This window comes from Oncorhynchus gorbuscha, linkage group LG06 (genome assembly GCF_021184085.1).
Source record: "Oncorhynchus gorbuscha isolate QuinsamMale2020 ecotype Even-year linkage group LG06, OgorEven_v1.0, whole genome shotgun sequence".
Lineage (NCBI taxonomy): Eukaryota > Metazoa > Chordata > Actinopteri > Salmoniformes > Salmonidae > Oncorhynchus > Oncorhynchus gorbuscha.
This window is the reverse complement of record NC_060178.1, coordinates 58,189,665-58,210,786: the sequence shown is the minus strand read 5'-3', so window position 1 is coordinate 58,210,786 and position 21,122 is coordinate 58,189,665. Positions and strand designations below refer to the sequence as shown.

At 44.5% G+C, this 21,122-nt stretch overlaps 1 protein-coding gene across 6 annotated transcripts in view; it reads right to left on the bottom strand.

Moving 5' to 3' along the window:
* The window catches only part of LOC124038146 (cilia- and flagella-associated protein 46), a 92,133-nt gene that overhangs the window by 28,798 nt on the left and 42,213 nt on the right, over positions 1–21,122 (bottom strand). For 5 of the 6 annotated variants that reach the window (XR_006839307.1, XR_006839308.1, XM_046353650.1 and 2 more), the window contains exons 30-36: positions 20,421–20,603; positions 18,414–18,587; positions 17,989–18,086; positions 17,566–17,642; positions 15,313–15,482; positions 13,878–13,984; positions 187–272 (exon numbers count right to left, since the gene is read on the bottom strand). Coding sequence is in view for 3 of the 6 variants with exons in the window: in XM_046353650.1 (XP_046209606.1) it covers positions 187–272; positions 13,878–13,984; positions 15,313–15,482; positions 17,566–17,642; positions 17,989–18,086; positions 18,414–18,587; positions 20,421–20,603 (895 nt within the window). In the remaining 3 variants the exon portion in view is untranslated. Of the gene's footprint in view, positions 1–186; positions 273–12,929; positions 13,153–13,877; positions 13,985–15,312; positions 15,483–17,565; positions 17,643–17,988; positions 18,087–18,413; positions 18,588–20,420; positions 20,604–21,122 lie in introns of those variants that run through there. The other variant, XR_006839309.1, reaches the window with a different exon arrangement.

The following is a 21,122-nucleotide window of genomic DNA, read 5'->3' as shown; positions in this document are numbered from 1 at the left end:
GAAATGGGAGATGGAGGGGGAATTAGAAAACTTAAACTAATCTAAGTAAATCCAGCTGTGGGGCTAATCACAAGCAATGAGCAGGTACAGTACAGTACATTACACATCAGCACTCTCCGGATTCTGAACATCAGTTCCCTGATCCTTACACTGTATATATCTGTTTCTGGGACAAGCAATACACACCCGCTAGACCTTTATCTAGGCCTGCTTTCTCCTCCTTGTCTTTGGGCCGGATGCACTCCGGGATGGATATCGATGCCGTCTGGTGCCTGAGTGAAATAGATAAGGACAGGGAGGATCAGCAGGGATACAGTGGAGACCTGGTCCAGACATGAGAAAATGAATGTACAAGGCCCAGAGAAGCACGAGGAGGCGAGAACCAGAGGAAAGTCACAGCTGACACCTAACTTGACAAATAGACAGACTGATGCATGCGGACACAGAGACCGCATACGTCATTTCCGGTCACAACTTGCAGGCTTGTTTTCGAATTGCTATGCGTTTTGTTGCCAACCTATTTTGCTACCTGACAACTTTACGGGTTTCACTTTTTAATTACCGTTCATATATTTATTTTTTCCTCGACTTTTCTTTCCTCGACTTTTTCACTCCGGACGCTTTATCTGGACACGATTCGTCAGGACCTCCAACAGCCGAAGCTAAGTAGTAACATTAACATGATGCCTTCTAATTGCAGCCGCTGTGCTCGCCTTACGGCGAGGATAGCTGTACTGCAAGCCCAGCTTCAGACGCAATCGTTAGGCAAGGGTAATTTCAGTGTAGGAAAGGATGAAACAGCGTCTGTGCCACCAGTAAGTATAGATAGTAGTATAAATCCCCTGGCACAGTCCCCGCAGCCGGACAACTTTCTCACGGTTTCTGGAAGGAAATGCTGTAGGAACGCTCAACCGGTGTCGCTCATTCAGCAGACAGAAACTTTCAACCGGTTTTCCCCATTAAGCAGCGGGTCGGTGTCAGAGGCCGAGTCTTCTCTGGTCTCTACTCCTCCCGTTACGGGGTCTGAGACGCCGAAGCTTCCCACCATTAGCTCTGACAAATTGAAAACTCTAGTCATTGGCGACTCCATTACCCGCAGCATTAGACTTAAAGCGAATCATCCAGCGATCATACACTGTTTACCCGGGGGCAGGGCTACCGACGTTAAGGCTAATCTGAAGATGGTGCTGGCTAAAGCTAAAACTGGCGAGTGTAGAGAGTATAGAGATATTGTTATCCACGTCGGCACCAACGATGTTAGGATGAAACAGTCAGAGATCACCAAGCGCAACATAGCTTCTGCGTGCATATCAGCTAGAAAGATGTGTCGGCATCGAGTAATTGTCTCTGGCCCCCTCCCAGTTAGGGGGAGTGATGAGCTCTACAGCAGAGTCTCACAACTCAATCGCTGGTTGAAAACTGTTTTCTGCCCCTCCCAAAAGATAGAATTTGTAGATAATTGGCCCTCTTTCTGGGACTCACCCACAAACAGGACCAAGCCTGACCTGCTGAGGAGTGACGGACTCCATCCTAGCTGGAGGGGTGCTCACATCTTATCTGCCAACATAGACAGGGCTCTAACTCCTCTAGCTCCACAATGAAATAGGGTGCAGGCCAGGCAGCAGGCTATTAGCCAGCCTGCCAGCATAGTGGAGTCTGCCACTAGCATAGTTAGTGTAGTCAGCTCAGCTATCACCATTGAGACCGTGTCTGTGCCTCGACCTAGGTTGGGCAAAACTAAACATGGCGGTGTTCGCCTTAGCAATCTCACTAGGATAATGACCACCTCCATTCCTGTCATTACTGAAAGAGATCATGATATCTCACATCTCAAAATAGGGCTACTTAATGTTAGATCCCTTACTTCAAAGGCAATTATAGTCAATGAACTAATCACTGATCATAATCTTGATGTGATTGGCCTGACTGAAACATGGCTTAAGCCTGATGAATTTACTGTGTTAAATGAGGCCTCACCTCCTGGCTACACTAGTGACCATATCCCCCGTGCATCCCGCAAAGGCGGAGGTGTTGCTAACATTTACGATAGCAAATTTCAATTTACAAAAAAAAATGACGTTTTTGTCTTTTGAGCTTCTAGTCATGAAATCTATGCAGCCTACTCAATCACTTTTTATAGCTACTGTTTACAGGCCTCCTGGGCCATATACAGCGTTTCTCACTGAGTTCCCTGAATTCCTATCAGACCTTGTAGTCATTGCAGATAATATTCTAATCTTTGGTGACTTTAATATTCACATGGAAAAGTCCACAGACCCACTCCAAAAGGCTTTTGGAGCCATCATCGAATCAGTGGGTTTTGTCCAACATGTCTCTGGACCCACTCACTCTCACAGTCATACGCTGGACCTAGTTTTGTCCCATGGAATAAATGTTGTGGATCTTAATGTTTTTCCTCATAATCCTGGACTATCGGACCACCATTTTATTACGTTTACAATTGCAACAAATAATCTGCTCAGACCCCAACCAAGGAACATCAAAAGTCGTGCTATAAATTCACAGACAACACAAAGATTCCTTGATGCCCTTCCAGACTCCCTCTGCCTACCCAAGGACGCCAGAGGACAAAAATCCGTTAACCACCTAACTGAGGATCTCAATTTAACCTTGCGCAATACCCTAGATGCAGTTGCACCCCTAAAAACTAAAAAAATGTCTCAAAAGAAACTAGCTCCCTGGTACACAGAAAATACCCGAGCTCTGAAGCAAGCTTCCAGAAAATTGGAACGGAAATGGCGCCACACCAAACTGGAAGTCTTCCGACTAGCTTGGAAGGACGGTACCGTGCAGTACCGAAGAGCCCTTACTGCTGCTCGATCGTCCTATTTTTCTAACTTAATTGAGGAAAATAAGAACAATCCAAAATTCCTTTTTGATACTGTGGCAAAGCTAACTAAAAAGCAGCATTCCCCAAGAGAGGATGACTTGCACTTTAGCAGTGATAAATTCATGAACTTCTTTGAGGAAAAGATTATGATTATTAGAAAGCAAATTACGGACTCCTCTTTAAACCTGCGTATTCCTCCAAACCTCAGTTGTCCTGAGTCTGCACAACTCTGCCAGGACCTAGGATCAAGAGAGACGCTCAAGTGTTTTAGTACTATATCTCTTGACACAATGATGAAAATAATCATGGCCTCTAAACCTTCAAGCTGAATACTGGACCCTATTCCAACTAAACTACTGAAAGAGCTGCTTCCTGTGCTTGGCCCTCCTATGTTGAACATAATAAACGGCTCTCTATCCACTGGATGTGTACCAAACTCACTAAAAGTGGCAGTAATAAAGCCTCTCTTGAAAAAGCCAAACCTTGACCCAGAAAATATAAAAAACTATCGGCCTATATCGAATCTTCCATTCCTCTCAAAGATTTTAGAGAAGGCTGTTGCGCAGCAACTCACTGCCTTCCTGAAGACAAACAATGTATACGAAATGCTTCAGTCTGGTTTTAGACCCCATCATAGCACTGAGACGGCACTTGTGAAGGTGGTAAATGACATTTTGATGGCATCGGACCGAGGCTCTGCATCTGTCCTCGTGCTCCTAGACCTTAGTGCTGCTTTTGATACCATCGATCACCACATTCTTTTGGAGAGATTGGAAACCCAAATTGGTCTACACGGACATGTTCTGGCCTGGTTTAGGTCTTATCTGTCGGAAAGATATCAGTTTGTCTCTGTGAATGGTTTGTCCTCTGACAAATCAACTGTACATTTCGGTGTTCCTCAAGGTTCTGTTTTAGGACCACTATTGTTTTCACTATATATTTTACCTCTTGGGGATGTTATTCGAAAACATAATGTAAACTTTCACTGCTATGCGGATGACACACAGCTGTACATTTCAATGAAACATGGTGAAGCCCCAAAATTGCCCTCGCTAGAAGCATGTGTTTCAGACATAAGGAAGTGGATGGCTGCAAACTTTCTACTATTAAACTCGGACAAAACAGAGATGTTTGTTCTAGGTCCCAAGAAACAAAGAGATCTTCTGTTGAATATGACAATTAATCTTAATGGTTGTACAGTCGTCTCAAATAAAACTGTGAAGGACCTCGGCGTTACTCTGGACCCTGATCTCTCTTTTGAAGAACATATCAAGACCATTTCGAGGACAGCTTTTTTCCATCTACGTAACATTGCAAAAATCAGAAACTTTCTGTCCAAAAATGATGCAGAAAAATTAATCCATGCTTTTGTCACTTCTAGGTTAGACTACTGCAATGCTCTATTTTCCGGCTACCCGGATAAAGCACTAAATAAACTTCAGTTAGTGCTAAATACGGCTGCTAGAATCCTGACTAGAACCAAAAAATTTGATCATATTACTCCAGTGCTAGCCTCTCTACACTGGCTTCCTGTCAAAGCAAGGGCTGATTTCAAGGTTTTACTGCTAACCTACAAAGCATTACATGGGCTTGCTCCTACCTACCTCTCTGATTTGGTCCTGCCGTACATACCTACACGTACGCTACGGTCACAAGACGCAGGCCTCCTAATTGTCCCTAGAATTTCTAAGCAAACAGCTGGAGGCAGGGCTTTCTCCTATAGAGCTCCATTTTTATGGAACGGTCTGCCTACCCATGTCAGAGACGCAAACTCGGTCTCAACCTTTAAGTCTTTACTGAAGACTCATCTCTTCAGTGGGTCATATGATTGAGTGTAGTCTGGCCCAGGAGTGGGAAGGTGAACGGAAAGGCTCTGGAGCAACGAACCGCCCTTGCTGTCTCTGCCTGGCCGGTTCCCCTCTTTTCACTGGGATTCTTTGCCTCTAACCCTGTTACGGGGGCTGAGTCACTGGCTTGCTGGGGCTCTCTCGTGCCGTCCCTGGGGGGGTGCGTCACCTGGGTGGGTTGATTCACTGTTGTGGTCGGCCTGTCTGGGTTCCCCCCCCCTTTGGGTTGTACCGTGTCGGAGATCTTTGTGGGCTATACTCGGCCTTGTCTCAGGATGGTAAGTTGGTGGTTGAAGATTTCCCTCTAGTGGTGTGGGGGCTGTGCTTTGGCAAAGTGGGTGGGGTTATATCCTTCCTGTTTGGCCCTGTCCGGGGTGTCCTCGGATGGGGCCACAGTGTCTCCTGACCCCTCCTGTCTCAGCCTCCAGTATTTATGCTGCAGTAGTTTATGTGTCGGGGGCTAGGGTCAGTTTGTTTATCTGGAGTACTTCTCCTGTCCTATTCAGGTGTCCTGTGTGAATCTAAGTGTGCGTTCTCTAATTCTCTCCTTCTCTCTTTCTTTCTCTCTCTCGGAGGACCTGAGCCCTAGGACCATGCCCCAGGACTACCTGACATGATGACTCCTTGCTGTCCCCAGTCCACCTGGCCATGCTCCTGCTCCAGTTTCAACTGTTCTGCCTTACTATTATTCAACCATGCTGGTCATTTATGAACATTTGAACATCTTGGCCACGTTCTGTTATAATCTCCACCCGGCACAGCCAGAAGAGGACTGGCCACCCCACATATGCTCTCTCTAATTCTCTCTTTCTTTCTCTCTCTCGGAGGACCTGAGCCCTAGGACCGTGCCCCAGGACTACCTGACATGATGACTCCTTGCTGTCCCCAGTCCACCTGACTGTGCTGCTGCTCCAGTTTCAACTGTTCTGCCTTATTGTTATTTGACCATGCTGGTCATTTATGAACATTTGAACATCTTGGTCATGTTCTGTTATAATCTCTACCCGGCACAGCCAGAAGAGGACTGGCCACCCCACATAGCCCGGTTCCTCTCTAGGTTTCTTCCTAGGTTTTGGCCTTTCTAGGGAGTTTTTCCTAGCCACCGTGCTTTTACACCTGCATTGTTTGCTGTTTGGGGTTTTAGGCTGGGTTTCTGTACAGCACTTTGAGATATCAGCTGATGTACGAAGGGCTATATAAATAAATTTGATTTGATTTGATTTGACACATACAGTTGAAGTCGGAAGTTTACATACACTTAGGTTGGAGTCATAAAAACTTGTTTTCAACCACTCCACAAATGTCTTGTTAACAAACTATAGTTTTGGAAAGTCAGCTAGGACATCTACTTTGTGCATGACACAAGTAATTTTTCCAACAAATGTTTACAGACATATTATTTCACTTATCACAATTCCAGTGGGTCAGACGTTTACATACACTAAGTTGACGGTGCCTTTAAACAGCTTGGAAAATTCCATAAAATTATGTCATGGCTTTAGAAGCTTCTGATAGGCTAATTGACATAATTTGAATTTGAGTCATTTGTGTTGTACCTGTCAGGACCCGGTTACAAACCTGGGTCTCCGGAGTGAGAAACAGTCACTTAACCAACTGAGCCACGAATAGTCGGCAGAACCCAGAAGATGAGGCAGACACAGCAGTACTTGAGACGGTGTATTTAATGAAGTAAAAAGTGAAGTTCTTCAGGAAAACATGTAACTCCACAACCTCAAAAGGAATCCTACAAGAACAAAGGTAATCCTCCAATACAAAAAAGGTAAATCCACAAGGTGGAAGGTAAAGCACAAAAAGCCTCAAAAGATACTCAAAAAACAAACAAACAAGAACAAAAAACAGAATTCCACAAGAGAGTCCACCGGGATCAACAAGAGTTCTCAGAGTACTAGGGCTGGGTGCTAACATACAAACACAGAGCAAAGAACAGAGGAAAACAAAGGGTTTAAATACAATCAGGGGAAACGAGGCACAGGTGCAAATAATAATGGGGATCAAGGGAAAAGAAAAGGTCAAAAGGCACAATGGGTCATCTAGTGACCAAAAACCGGAACAACCCTGGCCAAATCCTGACAGAATCCCCAGCCCCTAGGAATGGCTCCTGACGTTCCTACCAGCTCTCTCAGGGTGGAGGGCCCTGAACTGACGAATGAGGTCAGAGTCCAGTATGTGTTTGGCAGGAACCCCGGAGCGTTCCTCGGGACCGTAGCCTTCCCAGTCCACCAGATACTGCCAGGACGGCTGTACCCGGCGGGAATCCAGTATCCGATGGACGGAATAAGCCGGCTGGCCTCCAATGACACGAGGCGGAGGGGAGGTCTGTCTGCCGGGACAAGGGGAGAAAAAACAACAGGTTTTAATAAGGAAATGTGAAACGTGGTATTAATCTTAAGGGATCTGGGTAAGTGTAGGCGATAAGAAACTGGGTTAACTCTCCTGGCAACCTTAAAGGGACCAATGTATTTTTGGGACAGCTTGCGAGACTCCACCCGTAGTGGTAAGTCTCTTGTGGAGAGCCAGACTCTCTGGCCGGGGCGCAGGGTAGGCCCGGGACGGCGACGTCTGTTGGCTTGTTATTGGTACCTCTGTGAGGAAAGCATAAGATTAAGATGGGTCTTCCTCCACATAAGCCGACAGCGTCTGACGAACTTCAAGGCTGAAGACACTCTGACTTCTGCCTCCTGGTCCGGGAACAATGGAGGGGCATAGCCAAACTGACACTCGTGCGGGGACATACCAGTGGAGGAGGAGCGCAAGGTGTTGTGCGCGTATTCGGCCAAAACAATGAAGGACGACCATGTGGACGGGTTGTTATGAGTCATACATCGGAGGGTGGTTTCCAGCTCTTGATTCATCCTCTCAGTTTGGCCGTTGGACTCCGGATGGTACCCTGAAGATAGTCTGGCAGAAGCCTCCATGAGTTGGCAGAAGGCCTTCCAAAACCTAGAGGCAAACTGGGGACCTCTGTCAGAAACCAGATCTTGAGGAATGCCGAAGACTCGGAACACATGATTAATTACCAACTCAGCCGTTTCCTTGGCAGAAGGTAACTTAGTCAGAGGGACGAACCTGGCCGCCTTTGAAAACCTGTCGATAATGACTAGGATAGTAGTATTGCCATGGGATGGAGGAAGGCCAGTAATGAAGTCCAACGAGATATGGGACCAGGGTCTGTGGGGAACAGGTAAAGGGTGAAGGAGTCCTTGCGGGCGGAGGTGAGAAGATTTGCCCTGGCAGCACACGGGGCAGGCATTGACGAAAGTGGCAACGTCTTCTCTTATGGTAGGCCACCAGAACTTACGCTGGATGAACTCCAAGGTGCGACCTATGCCCGGGTGACAGGTGAGGCGAGAGGAATGCCCCCACAGAAGGACCTGAGTCCTCACTGCCTTGGGGACAAACAACCAATTGGCAGGACCTCCTTTCGGGTCCGGTTCAATAGCTTGAGCTCGTCTCATGGTATCCTCAACTTGCCACGAGATCGGAGCCACGATCTTAGCAGCAGGAAGGACAGGCATGTCCGTGTCATCTCGAATGGCAGGAGCGTAGACTCGGGACAGGGCATCCGGTTTGAGATTCTTCGACCCGGGCCGATAGGTGAGGATAAACTGGAATCGATTGAAGAAAAGAGACCATCTAGCTTGTCTAGAGTTCAACCGCTTCGCCTGCTGGATATACTCCAGATTTTTGTGGTCCGTAAGCACTTGAAATGGGTGAGAAGCCCCCTCAAGCCAGTGTCTCCATTCCTTCAATGCCATCTTAACCGATAGGAGTTCACGATCCCCCACATCGTAGTTCCTCTCAGCCGGGGTAGGCCGGTGTGAGAAGAAAGCGCACGGATGAAGCTTCTTGTCTTCACCCCTCTGAGACAGGACAGCTCCAACACCAACCTCTGAGGCGTCTACCTCCACCACAAACGGTTCATCCGTAGTCGGTAGTATCAGGATGGGAGCAGAGAGGACGCGCTGCTTGAGTCCTTGGAAGGCCGTCTCAGCTTCTCTTCCCCACAAAAACCTTGCATTGCCACCCTTGGTTAAAGCTGAGAGAGGAGATGCCACCAAGCTGAAGTTCTTGATGAACTTGCTGTAAAAGTTAGTGAAGCCCAGGAAACACTGAACTTCCTTAACGGATTTGGGGGTGGGCCAATCCACTACCGCCTCTACCTTCCTGGGGTCCATTTGGACTCGACCGGGTTCCACTACAAATCCCAGGAATTGTACTCGGGATGAATGAAATTCACATTTTTCCGGCTTAACGTACAGATGGCTGTCTAGGAGGCGTTTGAGTACTTGTCTGACATGCTTAGTGTGTTCTTGAAGAGAGCTCGAAAAGATGAGGATGTCATCCAAGTAAACGAACACAAATATGTTAAGCATATCCCTAAGCACATCGTTTATGAGCGCTTGGAACACCGCTGGGGCGTTGGTCAGGCCGAAGGGCATCACCAAGTATTCATAGTAACCAGTAGGCGTGTTGAAAGCGGTCCTCCACTCGTCACCGGGTCTGATCCGCACAAGATGGTATGCGTTCCGCAGGTCAAGCTTAGTGAAAACAACTGCTTCCTGGAGCAGCTCGAAGGCTGTGGCCATAAGGGGTAGCGGGTAACGGTTACGGACGGTTATGGCATTGAGTCCCCGGTAGTCGATGCAAGGACGTAATCCACCGTCTTTCTTGGTCACAAAGAAAAACCCTGCTCCCGCCGGGGAGGTGGATGGACGCATGAGGCCTGCTTCCAGAGCGTCCTTGATGTAGGTATCCATAGCAGCTCGTTCGGGTGGAGATAGGGAAAAGATCCGACCCCTGGGAGGGCAAGTGCCCGGAAACAATTCGATGGGGCAATCATAAGGTCTATGGGGTGGTAGCATGGTGGCCCTCTGTTTGCTAAATACCAGTTTGAGGTCATGGTAACACTCGGGAACTCGGGTCAGGTCGATGGATTCTAAAGACTCGGGAGTAGAACTCGGGGAATTCGGGAAAATACAAGTAGCTTGGCACGTAGGACCCCACTGCTTGATAGTGCCCACAGACCAGTCGATGTGAGGGTTATGGCTGTGAAGCCAGGGGTATCCAAGGACGAGAGGGAACTCGGAACAGGAGATCAAATGAAAGTTCATCAATTCCTGGTGTTGTGAAACTGAAAGTCGCAAGGAGGTAGTGACATGAGTGACAAGTCCAGATCCCAAACATACATCACACAACACAATGAAAATGAACAAAATACACAAAAAAGGGGAAAAAAGCTATAAAATTAAATATAAAAAAACATACAAAATTGAAGGATTATGAAGACTAAATACACAATGTAAATGTTTGAGGACAGGGTTTTGTTCTCTCTGGATTCCATTAGAATGACGATCGTGGATACCTACACCAATGTAGTAACCCTCATGGGGTCACTTAGAGGTTCAGAGGGAACGCCATTCTCCTTCGCCCAGACACCATTCATGAAGTTACCTGCGGCTCCAGAGTCTACCAAGGCTTGAAGGTGAAGCTTGTGGTTGTCCCAGGAAAGGTTGACTGGAATGAGCAGACGGGAGTTGGACGGATGGGAGGAGGTTATGTTTCCCGTTATAGTTCCCCCCGGTCTGTACGGGACAGAGCGTTTCCCTGGAGCCCGGGAAACGTGGAACGGAAATGGCCCGGTTTGCCGCAATATAGACAGCGTTGCTCCCTCATCCGGCGGTCTCTCTCAGCCTGGGAGATGCGTCCAATCTGCATGGGTTCCGGTGGAGCCAGCGAGGATAAAGGTGGGGACTCGGAGCTGGAACTGATAGGGGCTAGAGGTCTACGGTTGAGTTCTCTCTCTCTCTCAGACGCTGGTCAATGCGTGAGGCCAACTTGATCAGGGACTCGAGATTGTCCGGTGGTTCGCGAGTGGCCAGTTCATCTTGGATAGTGTCGGAAATGCCTTTCAGAAAGCACACCGTGAGCGCCTCGTTGTTCCAGCCACTTGCTGCTGCCACCGTGCGGAACTGGATGGCATAGTCCGTCACGCTGCGCCGACCTTGGTGGAGAGTCAGGAGCTGTTTGGCTGAGTCAGGACCACTGCTTGGGCCTTGAAACACTCGTTTGAATTCCTCAGCAAAGGCAGAGTAGCTGGCACAGCAGGAACTATGGGCATCCCACACAGCAGTAGCCCAGGCCAGGGCTTTTTCCGACAGCAGGGTGATGATATATGTGATCTTAGACCGGTCGGTGGGGAACGACGAGGGTTGCAGCTCGAAGGAGAGAGAACATTGGGTGAGAAACCCTTTACAAGCACTTGGATGGCCAAATCCTGACAGTACCTGTGGATGTATTTCAAGGTCTACCTTCAAACTCAGTGCCTCTTTCCTTGAATTCATGGGAAAATCAAAAGAAATCAGCCAAGACCTCAGGAAAAAATTGTAGATCCCCACAACTCTGGTTCATCCTTGGGAGCAGTTTCCAAACACCTGAAGGTACCACGTTCATCTGTACAAACAATAGTACGCAAGTATAAACACCATAGGACCACGCAGCCGTCATACCGCTCAGGAGGGACTGGTGCACTTTACAAAATAGATGGCATCACAAGGCAGGAAAATTATGTGGATATATTGAAGCAACATCTCAAGACATCAGTCGGGAAGTTAAAGCTTGGTTGCAAATGGGTCTTCCAAATGGACAATGACCCCAAGCATACTTCCAAAGTTGTGGAAAAATGGCTTAAGGACAACAAAGTCAATGTATTGGAGTGCCATCACAAAGCCCTGACCACAATCCCATAGAAAATTTGTGGGCAGAACTGAAAAAGTGTGTGAGAGCAAGGATGCCTACAAACCTGACTCAGTTACACCAGCTCTGTCAGGAGGAATGGGCCAAAATTCACCCAACTTTATTGTGGGAAGCTTGTGGAAGGTTACTCGAAGTTCAACAAGTTCAACAATTTAAAGGCAATGCTACCAAATATTAATTGAGTGTATGTAAACTTCTGACCCAATGGGAATGTGATGAAAGAAATCAAATCTGAAATAAATCATTCTCTCTACTATTATTTTGACATTTCACGTTCTTAAAATAAAGTGGTGATCCTAACTGACCTAAAACGTGATTTTTACTTGGATTAAATGTCAGGAATTGTGAAACTGAGTTTAAATATATTTGGATACGGTGTATGTAAACTTCCGACTTCCAACTGTACATGCACAAAGAAACCATACTCCCACACAAACATACACACCAGTGGAGGCTGGTAGGAGGGGCTCCCCCGGGTTAGGGTTTGGCCGGGGAAGGTCGTCATTGTAAATAAGAATTTGTTCTTAACTGACTTGCCTAGTTAAATAAAAATAAAATAAATACCTGAAGTGCGCCGCACAAGAGACTCGCCAATAGAAATAGAACACTATGGACTCACCAGCTCCTGCTTTCTCTCGTTGTGCTATTTACAAACAAACATGTGACTGCCTCAACTGTTCTGGGGAACTATGGTAAGCTTCATAATGTAAAATCATGTGACAGGTGAAATTAAGAATGCAATCTGCTTTATCCTCAAACACATTGCACAAGTTGACTCCAGGTATTAACTTAAAGTAGCTATAAATATAAAAATGTATTGAAAAACTTAAAATAAATTGTTTTGATGGTATTGAAAAACAATCCCGTGGCTTTTTCCAAATACCCCGGTATACGGTATACAGTTAAGCAATAAGACCCTGGGGGAGGGGGGGGGGTGGTATATGGACAATATAGTTTGACTTATTAGAGCAGTAAACCCCTAAACCTAACAACGTAATTACAGCAGTAAAAATAAATGCTTTGTCATACCCATGGCATACAGTCTGATATACCATGGCTGTCAGCCTATCAGCATTCAGGGCTCGAACCACCCAGTTTATAATATACGATATACCACCCCAGTATATGGACAACATACCACGGCTAAGGGCTGTTCTTATGCACGACGCAACGCAGAGTGCCCGGATACAGCCCTTAGCTGTGGTATATTGGCCATATACCACAAACCCTGAGGTGCCTTATTGCTATTATAAACTGGTTACCAACGTAATTAGAGCAGTAAAAATAAATGCTTTGTCATACCCGTGGTATACGGTCTGATATAACATGGCTGTCAGCCTATCAGCATTCAGGGCTCGAACCACCCAGTTTATAATATACGATATACCGCCCCAGTCTAACCATTAACCTAACCCTATCCTTAAACCTTAAACCTAACCCAAATGTTTTTAAATTACATTTTTGCACTTTTTCTCCACAATTTCGTGATAACGATCTTGTCACATCGCTGCAACTCCACAACGGGCTCGGGAGATGCGAAGGTCGAGTCAAGCATCCTCCGAAACATTACCTGCCAAGAAGCGCTTCTTAACACCCGCTCGCTTAAACCGGAAGCCAGCTGCACCATTGTGTCGGATGAAACACAGAATGTCCCTTGTTTTACTATCCTTGTGAGGATTTCTGGTCCCCGCAAGGATAGTAAAACCAAACAAACACAGAGAGAGAGAGAAAAAGATCACAGGCCACACTGACACAAAGTCTCGCAATGTGAATGTCTAGCTGATACAACACATGAATAAGACAGACATGATGAACTAGACCTGGGAAGGTAAACAGAAAATAATCAACACTGACCATACTGATCATAGCATTAAACTAGAGAAGTTTGAAATGAAATAAGTTTGCTAATATGGGTGATGTTAATGGGAGAATTGATGGCTTCAACCATCAAATTGCTAGTAGTAGTTTAAAGGATACAAAAAACAAACAAAAAAAGTGTTGCACTTTGATGTTGTAGTCTTATCGTTAATTCAAGCAATTTATTGCAATATGGCTTTTTGCCCATATCGCCCAGCTCTATGATGAACTGTAGACCAAATCAACTGCATTGGAGTTTTCCTTATTCAATCTTTCCTTATTCAAGCTCTGCCTCGAGGGCAAAAACAATGTGATTAGTTGAGTGGTTTAGCCAAGAAAAGACGCTGGTCATGTTTAGGTACAGTAAGTTCCCAATTGGTTAAGGTTAGGGTAAGGGGTTGGGTATAGTTTAAATTCTGCAATAAATAGAACTCAGTAGCAGAATGTTTTTGACCTCCCAGTACAGCTAAGAAAACAGTATAAAATTGTTTTACCCTAAAATGACCATTGTACAATACAGGACAATATCCGGAACTGTACTGACTTACCCGAAGCATGAGAAGTCAAACTGAGAGAGGATTGGACACATATAGTCCTCCATTTCTTGTACAATGGCTTTGAAATGAGATTCCAATTTCTCTTCTGAGTTCGATTTCTATACAGGGACAAAAAGAAAAAGCCTAGCTGACATGTAAAATCAACACTCGTCTCGAGCACTGACAACAATTACACAGACCTACATAACTTGAACAATGTTTGTACATTCAAATTCGATATCGTCAGAAAGAGAGGGAAGAGAGAAATTCAGCTCCGGGATATTGTTGTAGACTGGTTTATTGATGAGGCCAGTCGATCATTTTAATAGAGATGGGTTGTAGAGGGTTTGTGGAGGGGTAATAGAGCAGGGCCACTAACATATTCAGTTGATGGCACCAGGTCATGATTTGGTCGCACCATAATGTTGTTGTGGTGTCATGCAATGTATATATTTTTTGCAATCATCTCATAAAGTAAGTCAGTGCTACCTAGATGGTATGTTTCAAGAAATAAGTTGAATTTAACATGTCCAAGCAGGAATGTATGATCAAGATATTTTTGTGTGCAATCTGAAAAAGTGATTGTCATGAATTTTAGGTTGACAATTAGGCTATTGTTGCTATATTTTAATCTCAAAATAGGGCTCCAGAATCGCAGATTCCTTTTGTTCAATAGAGATTCATTTGGTTAATCATTTTTGTGTACCAATATCATAATTCATTTGGGGCTAATTCACCATTGTGTAATTAATAAAACTAACAGTACATGTAATGTATTAAAAAAAGCAACAAAAAAAGCTAAAGTTTTCAAAGAAAAGAGAAACCCGCAAACTTCTCTTGATCGTGTCACTGATTAAAGCTTAAAGCTCTGACGAAGGCCAAGAGACCGACACAAAAGCTTTAATAAATTGTATGATGCGGGTTTCTCTTTTCATTGAAGTAATCATACTATTCCCACGCACCTGTTTCTAGATACAGTAACTCAGCTTTTTTGTATTAAGCATACTAGTCAATGAAATCACTGAAAAAGACAGATGCACACTTCCCGCGCTCCATATTTCTCAAACACATATAGATGGTTAAAAGAGGTGCTAATACAGTCAATATTGAGAGATGAGAAATAAACGTAATACCTACAGGAAGCTGAGACCCTCCTCTCTCTCACAGTCACAACAGTATGTGTGTTCAAACCATTCCTTCCCTGCGATTGCATTTTGAATGTTGTTACGAAATCCAAAAGCACATGTGAGTTATCTTGTTTGAGCTACTGTTCGACCCAATCATGGTTTTAGCCGCCCCCCCCCCCCGTTTTGACTGAAGTGATCAGCAAGAACTTGCAGGTCGCATTGATGCGACCAATTAAAAATGTTACTTGCACAGCCAAATCAAAGGGTCGCAAAGGATCGTAGTGGGTTCATAAAGGGGTTGTAGAGGGTTCGTGACCTACTAGGTGAACGTGACGCTCGCTCCCCGCCCTGCCCACATTGCCAAGCCAATGCGCCTCTTTCAAGAAGTTGTGTTTGGTCTCGCGTTTGAAGGCTTGTGTTCTGTCCCGGAGATCAAGCAGGGCCCTGGGCTGGACAGCAACCTTGGCGACCCTGGTACAGACCAGCATACCTGCAACAAAAGAACAGCACAGCCGCTGTAACTGGTTCCCCCGAGCCCACATCCTCCTTCTCTGCTCAGTACCTCCCATCTCTCTTTCCTTCTCCCTTCCATGCCTCTCCTTCCCTCTCTCTCACTCTCTCTCTCTCTCTTATTACACATTTTGAAAGATAGAACTCCATGACTTTTCAATTAGTTTTCCATGACTTTTAACCAAATTTCCATGACCAACAATTGGCAGCGTCTCAATGTACGTATAAAAAAGTAGGCATAATGTGGTATCGACACAATGGGTGGTACCATCTTCTGTCATTGAGCAAGGCACTTAACCCCCCATGAAGTAGAATACCTGTTAGGCAACTGTATAAAACATGTGGTCAACCCTCAGTCGGGAGAGCTACTGGTTGTGCAAGCTTTTGATCAAGCCCTGCTCAAACACATCAGAGCTAGTTTATCAAGGTCCAGTTGACCAGCTCATTTTTAAAATGTAGTTTGTTAGGAGGGGACTGGAATGAAAGCCTGCGCACCCATTAGCTCTCCTGGAGGATAGTTGACCACCTTTTGCAACAATACAATCAAATATGTTTAATTCCTTTTAAAATAATGTGCTCATTCAATATATCAAAGATCAAATGGCTATGGTAAGCTACAAATCTTTTTATTCTGATAAAGCAGGCACACACATTATCTTCAGGAAATAAACCTGTTATAGTTGAGTCATATTTATCTTAGCCTATAGCCTGATGAAGACATATTGGCTGCCAAAACATTGTTATTACATTTTTGCATCTGAGCTCCTTGCCTTTTCTTTTTCAAATATATATTTTTTTCAAGCATCTATTGAGTTGCAATGTCCAATACATTGGATGCCCAATAAACCAGATAATCCAAAAGAAAGGCTAGAATCTAATATTTTTACCTAAAATGAATGTTCACGATTCCCATTTTATTATTTTGATTCACATGATTCGATTCGCCACAATTGAACTGAATCCCAACTAATACAATGGTGAAGTGAATCATTTGTTTCATCAAAAATAATCATTTAAAATAATCATATGAATCTTTCAAAAAATGTAATCAATTTTGTATGGGCTTATTCGCAAATGTTGGTGGAATGTTTTTTGGGACATGATGAAAACATTAATACATGCTATCAATTGCTAAACAGTTAACTAGAGGGTACAAGTTTTGTTTTGAATTGCTGCCTAGCTAGTCTGCTAGGCCTACCTGCTGCTGCATGTCCGACTGTCTCTCTCTCTCCTTGAGCAATGACCCACTCGTCTCACACGCACGCAGGTGATGCTCGAAAAACTGTGTTGTTCCGATCCTGGATGATATGTTGATTTTTATTTGATCGATAAAATATTTAAAAACTGTGCCTAAATAAATTGAATTAACAGAAATTATGAAGTGAATTACTTTTCCAGGCTTGGAAAACACCATTTTAAAATTCCATGACTTTTCCAGGATTTTCAAGACCGTACGAACCCTGTCTCTCCATCCCTTCCCCTCTCTTCTTTGTGATGAAGGTATATCTCACTCTCCCGAAACAAGCACAGATGCTAGCCTGTGCATTTTTCGAACAGCAGAGTCTACCGAAAGGTCATTTGAGGAGGTAATATGCAAGCGTTGCTTTGTTTTTTTTGGAATTCGAACATCAACTATTCCCATGCTTGGCTAGAAGCTGCAGACAAAAGGTGAAAGGTGTCCAGGTATCTTACTATTCAGTGTTCATCTTTGCATGTGTTCGTCTTAATTAGCTCTCAACTTTTCATTGGCACCGTTGTTAGGGGGAGACCCGGCATACTAAATGTTACGCTGGAATGATTTATTTCTTTATAGTTAAATTCTGAATGCTGATAACACTTAAGTGCATTGCTGCAGTATATCAATGGAATACTTGCCTAGTCTTAAAACAACGAATTGCATATCATAGCAATGAAAATCCCACCCACCCACACACAAAAATAAATAATAAACCTTTAAAAAGGTTGGCATTCATCTTCTTATTCCATAAATGCAAGCGTGCTACTGGATACCACCTACTGAACATGTACTACATGAAAATATGCCAAAGGTTGAGAAGCCTCACCAGAAACCTGCATGGCCTTCCCTCTCTGACTCTCTGTAAGTTTGCTCCTCTCATAGAAAGCTCCATAGAGAGTTGACCTAAAAAAGAACACACATTTCACCTATTTGCCATGCAAACTGTGTCACGACAGAACTTTATATGTATGTTTGGCATTTACAGTAAAGTATGTTAAATGGTATAGCAGGAGCCCGACTGTGCTGATTCTACAGAGGACATAGGATGAGACTCTCCCTCGTGTGGTGTCATCAAATATTGCACCCAGCTCCAGAAAATGTGTGTTAACTAACCCAATGTGAAATGTGACCACGCGGTCATAAAATGACAGACTGTGAGCCAGTGTAACAGATGGGGCCAGAGGAGACTCGTGGGCTTGTGTGTGTCTGACATACGGTAGACAGACTAAATGCCCGCGTTGACATGTACCTGTCTTGTGTGTGCTGAAGCAGCAGGATCTTCAGGTTAGAGGGCAGCTCTCCCAGAAGACTCAGGTGACTTGGGTTGATGGTCAGGTGGCTGTAGGTCTGGGCACAGATTTGTGACATGTTGATGCATTTTTTACCCAATTATACTGTGCACATTATTTATGTTGATACATAATTGAAATGGCAACTGCAAATAAATACTCTTTATGAAAAGCTTGTAATGAACACTCTCTAAAGGGCAATTAGCCAGCTAAGAAAGATAGATGCACCACAGAGAGACCACATGACGTTCAATGTGTGAAACAAAACAAGGCATATTTAATCTATTTCAATACATTCATGGGGAACCAGTAATGGGAGCTCAACTGAATCTCTATGATGCCTAGAAAACATCTGTTGTATTGAGGGTGTTTTGTGGGACAGTACCTTGGAGAGGCCATTGAGTGAGTCCTCCACTCCCTTCAGCAGACTAGTGGGGGTCTCCACCTGTGAAGGGAGCAGGTTGCTGTGTAGGTTGAGTAGCGCAGAGAGCTGAGACACACGAGTGTCAGTGCAAGCAGATCTTAGAATGTCAGTCATCATAGCTGTGCAGGAGCAGCTCTGGGAATAGAGATTAACAGAGATTAGCAAAAGCACACTATCTAATTTAAGGAGAGTAGGGACACTAAACACACAAACATTTAGACTGTGACACAAAATCTTACAGTGACCAAGACAGCCTCTAACTACGCACACTTTGCATAGCAGACATACACATGCATGTACACATATACACAAACACCCCTCCCTACACACATACAGTTAAGGTCGGAAGTTTTACATACCCCTTAGCCAAGTACATTTAAACTTAGTTTTTCACAATTCCTGACATTTAATCCGAGTAAAAATTCCCTGTCTTTGGTTAGTTAGGATCACCACTTTATTTTAAAAATGTAAAATGTCAAAAAATAGTAGAGAGAATGATTTAATTCAGATTTGATTGCTTTCATCACATTCCCAGTGGGTCAGAAGTTTACATACACTAATTAGTATTTGGTAGCATTGCCTTTAAATTGTTGAGCTTGGGTCAAACGTTTCGAGTAGCCTTCCACAAGCTTCCCACAATACAGTTGGTTGAATTTTGGCCCATTTCTCCTGACAGAGCTGGTGTAACTGAGTCAGGTTTGAAGGCCTCCTTATTCGCACACGCTTTTCCAGTTCTGCCCACAAATTTTCTATAGAATTGAGGTCAGGGCTTTGTGATGGCCACTCCAATACCTTGACTTTGTTGTCCATTTTGACACAACTTTGGAAGTATGCTTGGGGTTATTGTCCATTTGGAAGACCCATTTGCGACCAAGCTTTAACATCCTGACTGATGTCTTGAGATGTTGCTTCAATATATCCACAAAATTTTCGTGCCTCGTGATGCCATCTATTTTGTAAAGTGCACCAGTCCTTCCTGCAGCACAGCACACCCACAATATGATGCTGCCACCCCCGTGCTTCATGGTTGGGATTGTATTCTTCGGCTTGCAAGCATCCCCTTTGTCCTCCAAACCTAACGATGGCCAAACAGTTCTATTTTTGTTTCATCAGACCAGAGGACATTTCTCCAAAAAGTACGGTCGTTGTCCCCATGTGCATTTGCAAACCATAGTCTGGCTTTTTTATGCCGGTTTTAGATCAGTGGCTTCTCCCATGCTGAGCGGCCTTTCAGGTTATGTCGCTATAGGACTCAATTTACTTTGGATATAGATACTTTTGTACCCGTTTCCTCCAGCATCTTCACAAGGCCCTTTGCTGTTGTTCTGGGATTGATTTGCACTTTTCGCACCAAAGTACATTCATCTCTAGGAGACAGAACGCGTTTCCTTCCTGAGCGGTATGACGGCTGCGTGGTCCCATGGTGTTTTTACTTGCGAACTATTGTTTGTACAGATGAATGTGATACCTTCAGGCGTTTGGAAATTGCTCCCAAGGACGAACCAGACTTGTGGAGGTCTACAATTGTTTTTCTGAGGTCTTGGCTGATTTCTTTTGATTTTGCCATGATGTCAAGCAAAGAGGCACTGAGTTTGAAGGTAGGCATTGAAATACATCCACAGGTATACCTCCAATTGACTCAAATTATGTTTAATTCGCCTATCAGAAGCTTCTAAAGCCATGACATCATTTTCTGGAATTTTCCAAGCTGTTTAAAGGCACAGTCAACTTAGTGTATGTAAACTTCTGACCCACTGGAATTGTGATACAGTGAATTATAAGTGAATAATAATGTCTGTAAACAATAGTTGGAAAAATGAATTGTGTCATGCACAAAATAGATGTATTAACTGACTTGCCAAAACTATAGTTTGTTAACAAGAAATTTGTGGAGTGGTTAAAAAACATGTTTTAATGACTCCGACCTAAGTGTATGTAAACTTCCGACTTCAACTGTACATATTGTACCTGGAGCAAGGCCAGGTATTGACCAGTGGCACAGGGGTCAAACTGGCCGTGACACTCCAGCATGTTGAGACAGGCTTCTGAGAGGATGGAGCTTGGGAGTTTGTGTTGGAGGGAGAGGCTGATGGCCTGTGCTAAAGTCTCACTGGCCTGAGCCAGAAGCTGCCGGGCAGAACGTCTTCTTCTCTGGAATACACAGGCACACGTACACACATGCGCTCACGCACACACAAACAGAGAGAGAAAACAAGTAGCTTCAAGTTGTGCATGCCACCATGCTATCATAATGCCACCTGCTGCTATTAATCTATTGCACCAACTTCAGAGTAACATTTCTGGATGGACTTGACCTTCTTAGGTTACTTTTAAATATAATCTCTCGTGGACAAATGAAACGGCGAGAATCTGTCAAAGCGCACAAGTTTGTGATTACGAGCAACAGTAGTTTTTGGTTTGGGGTTTTCGTCATTGATTATTTGGATGAATCGGGATTGGACGCAGGCGGTGATTAAACTGGTGCAGTGATTTTCAAGCCCGTGTGCGGATGATAAACGGTTTCCACTAGATTCCACAGTCACAAAGTCCAAATTGGCTGTATCGTAAAAACAAAAACATTTCCTTTTTTGCCATGATAAACACGGGTGAAATTAGTGGAAGGGAGGGGTTTGGCCAAGAGTTTCCGTTTGCGAGGGAGGAGACTTCGCT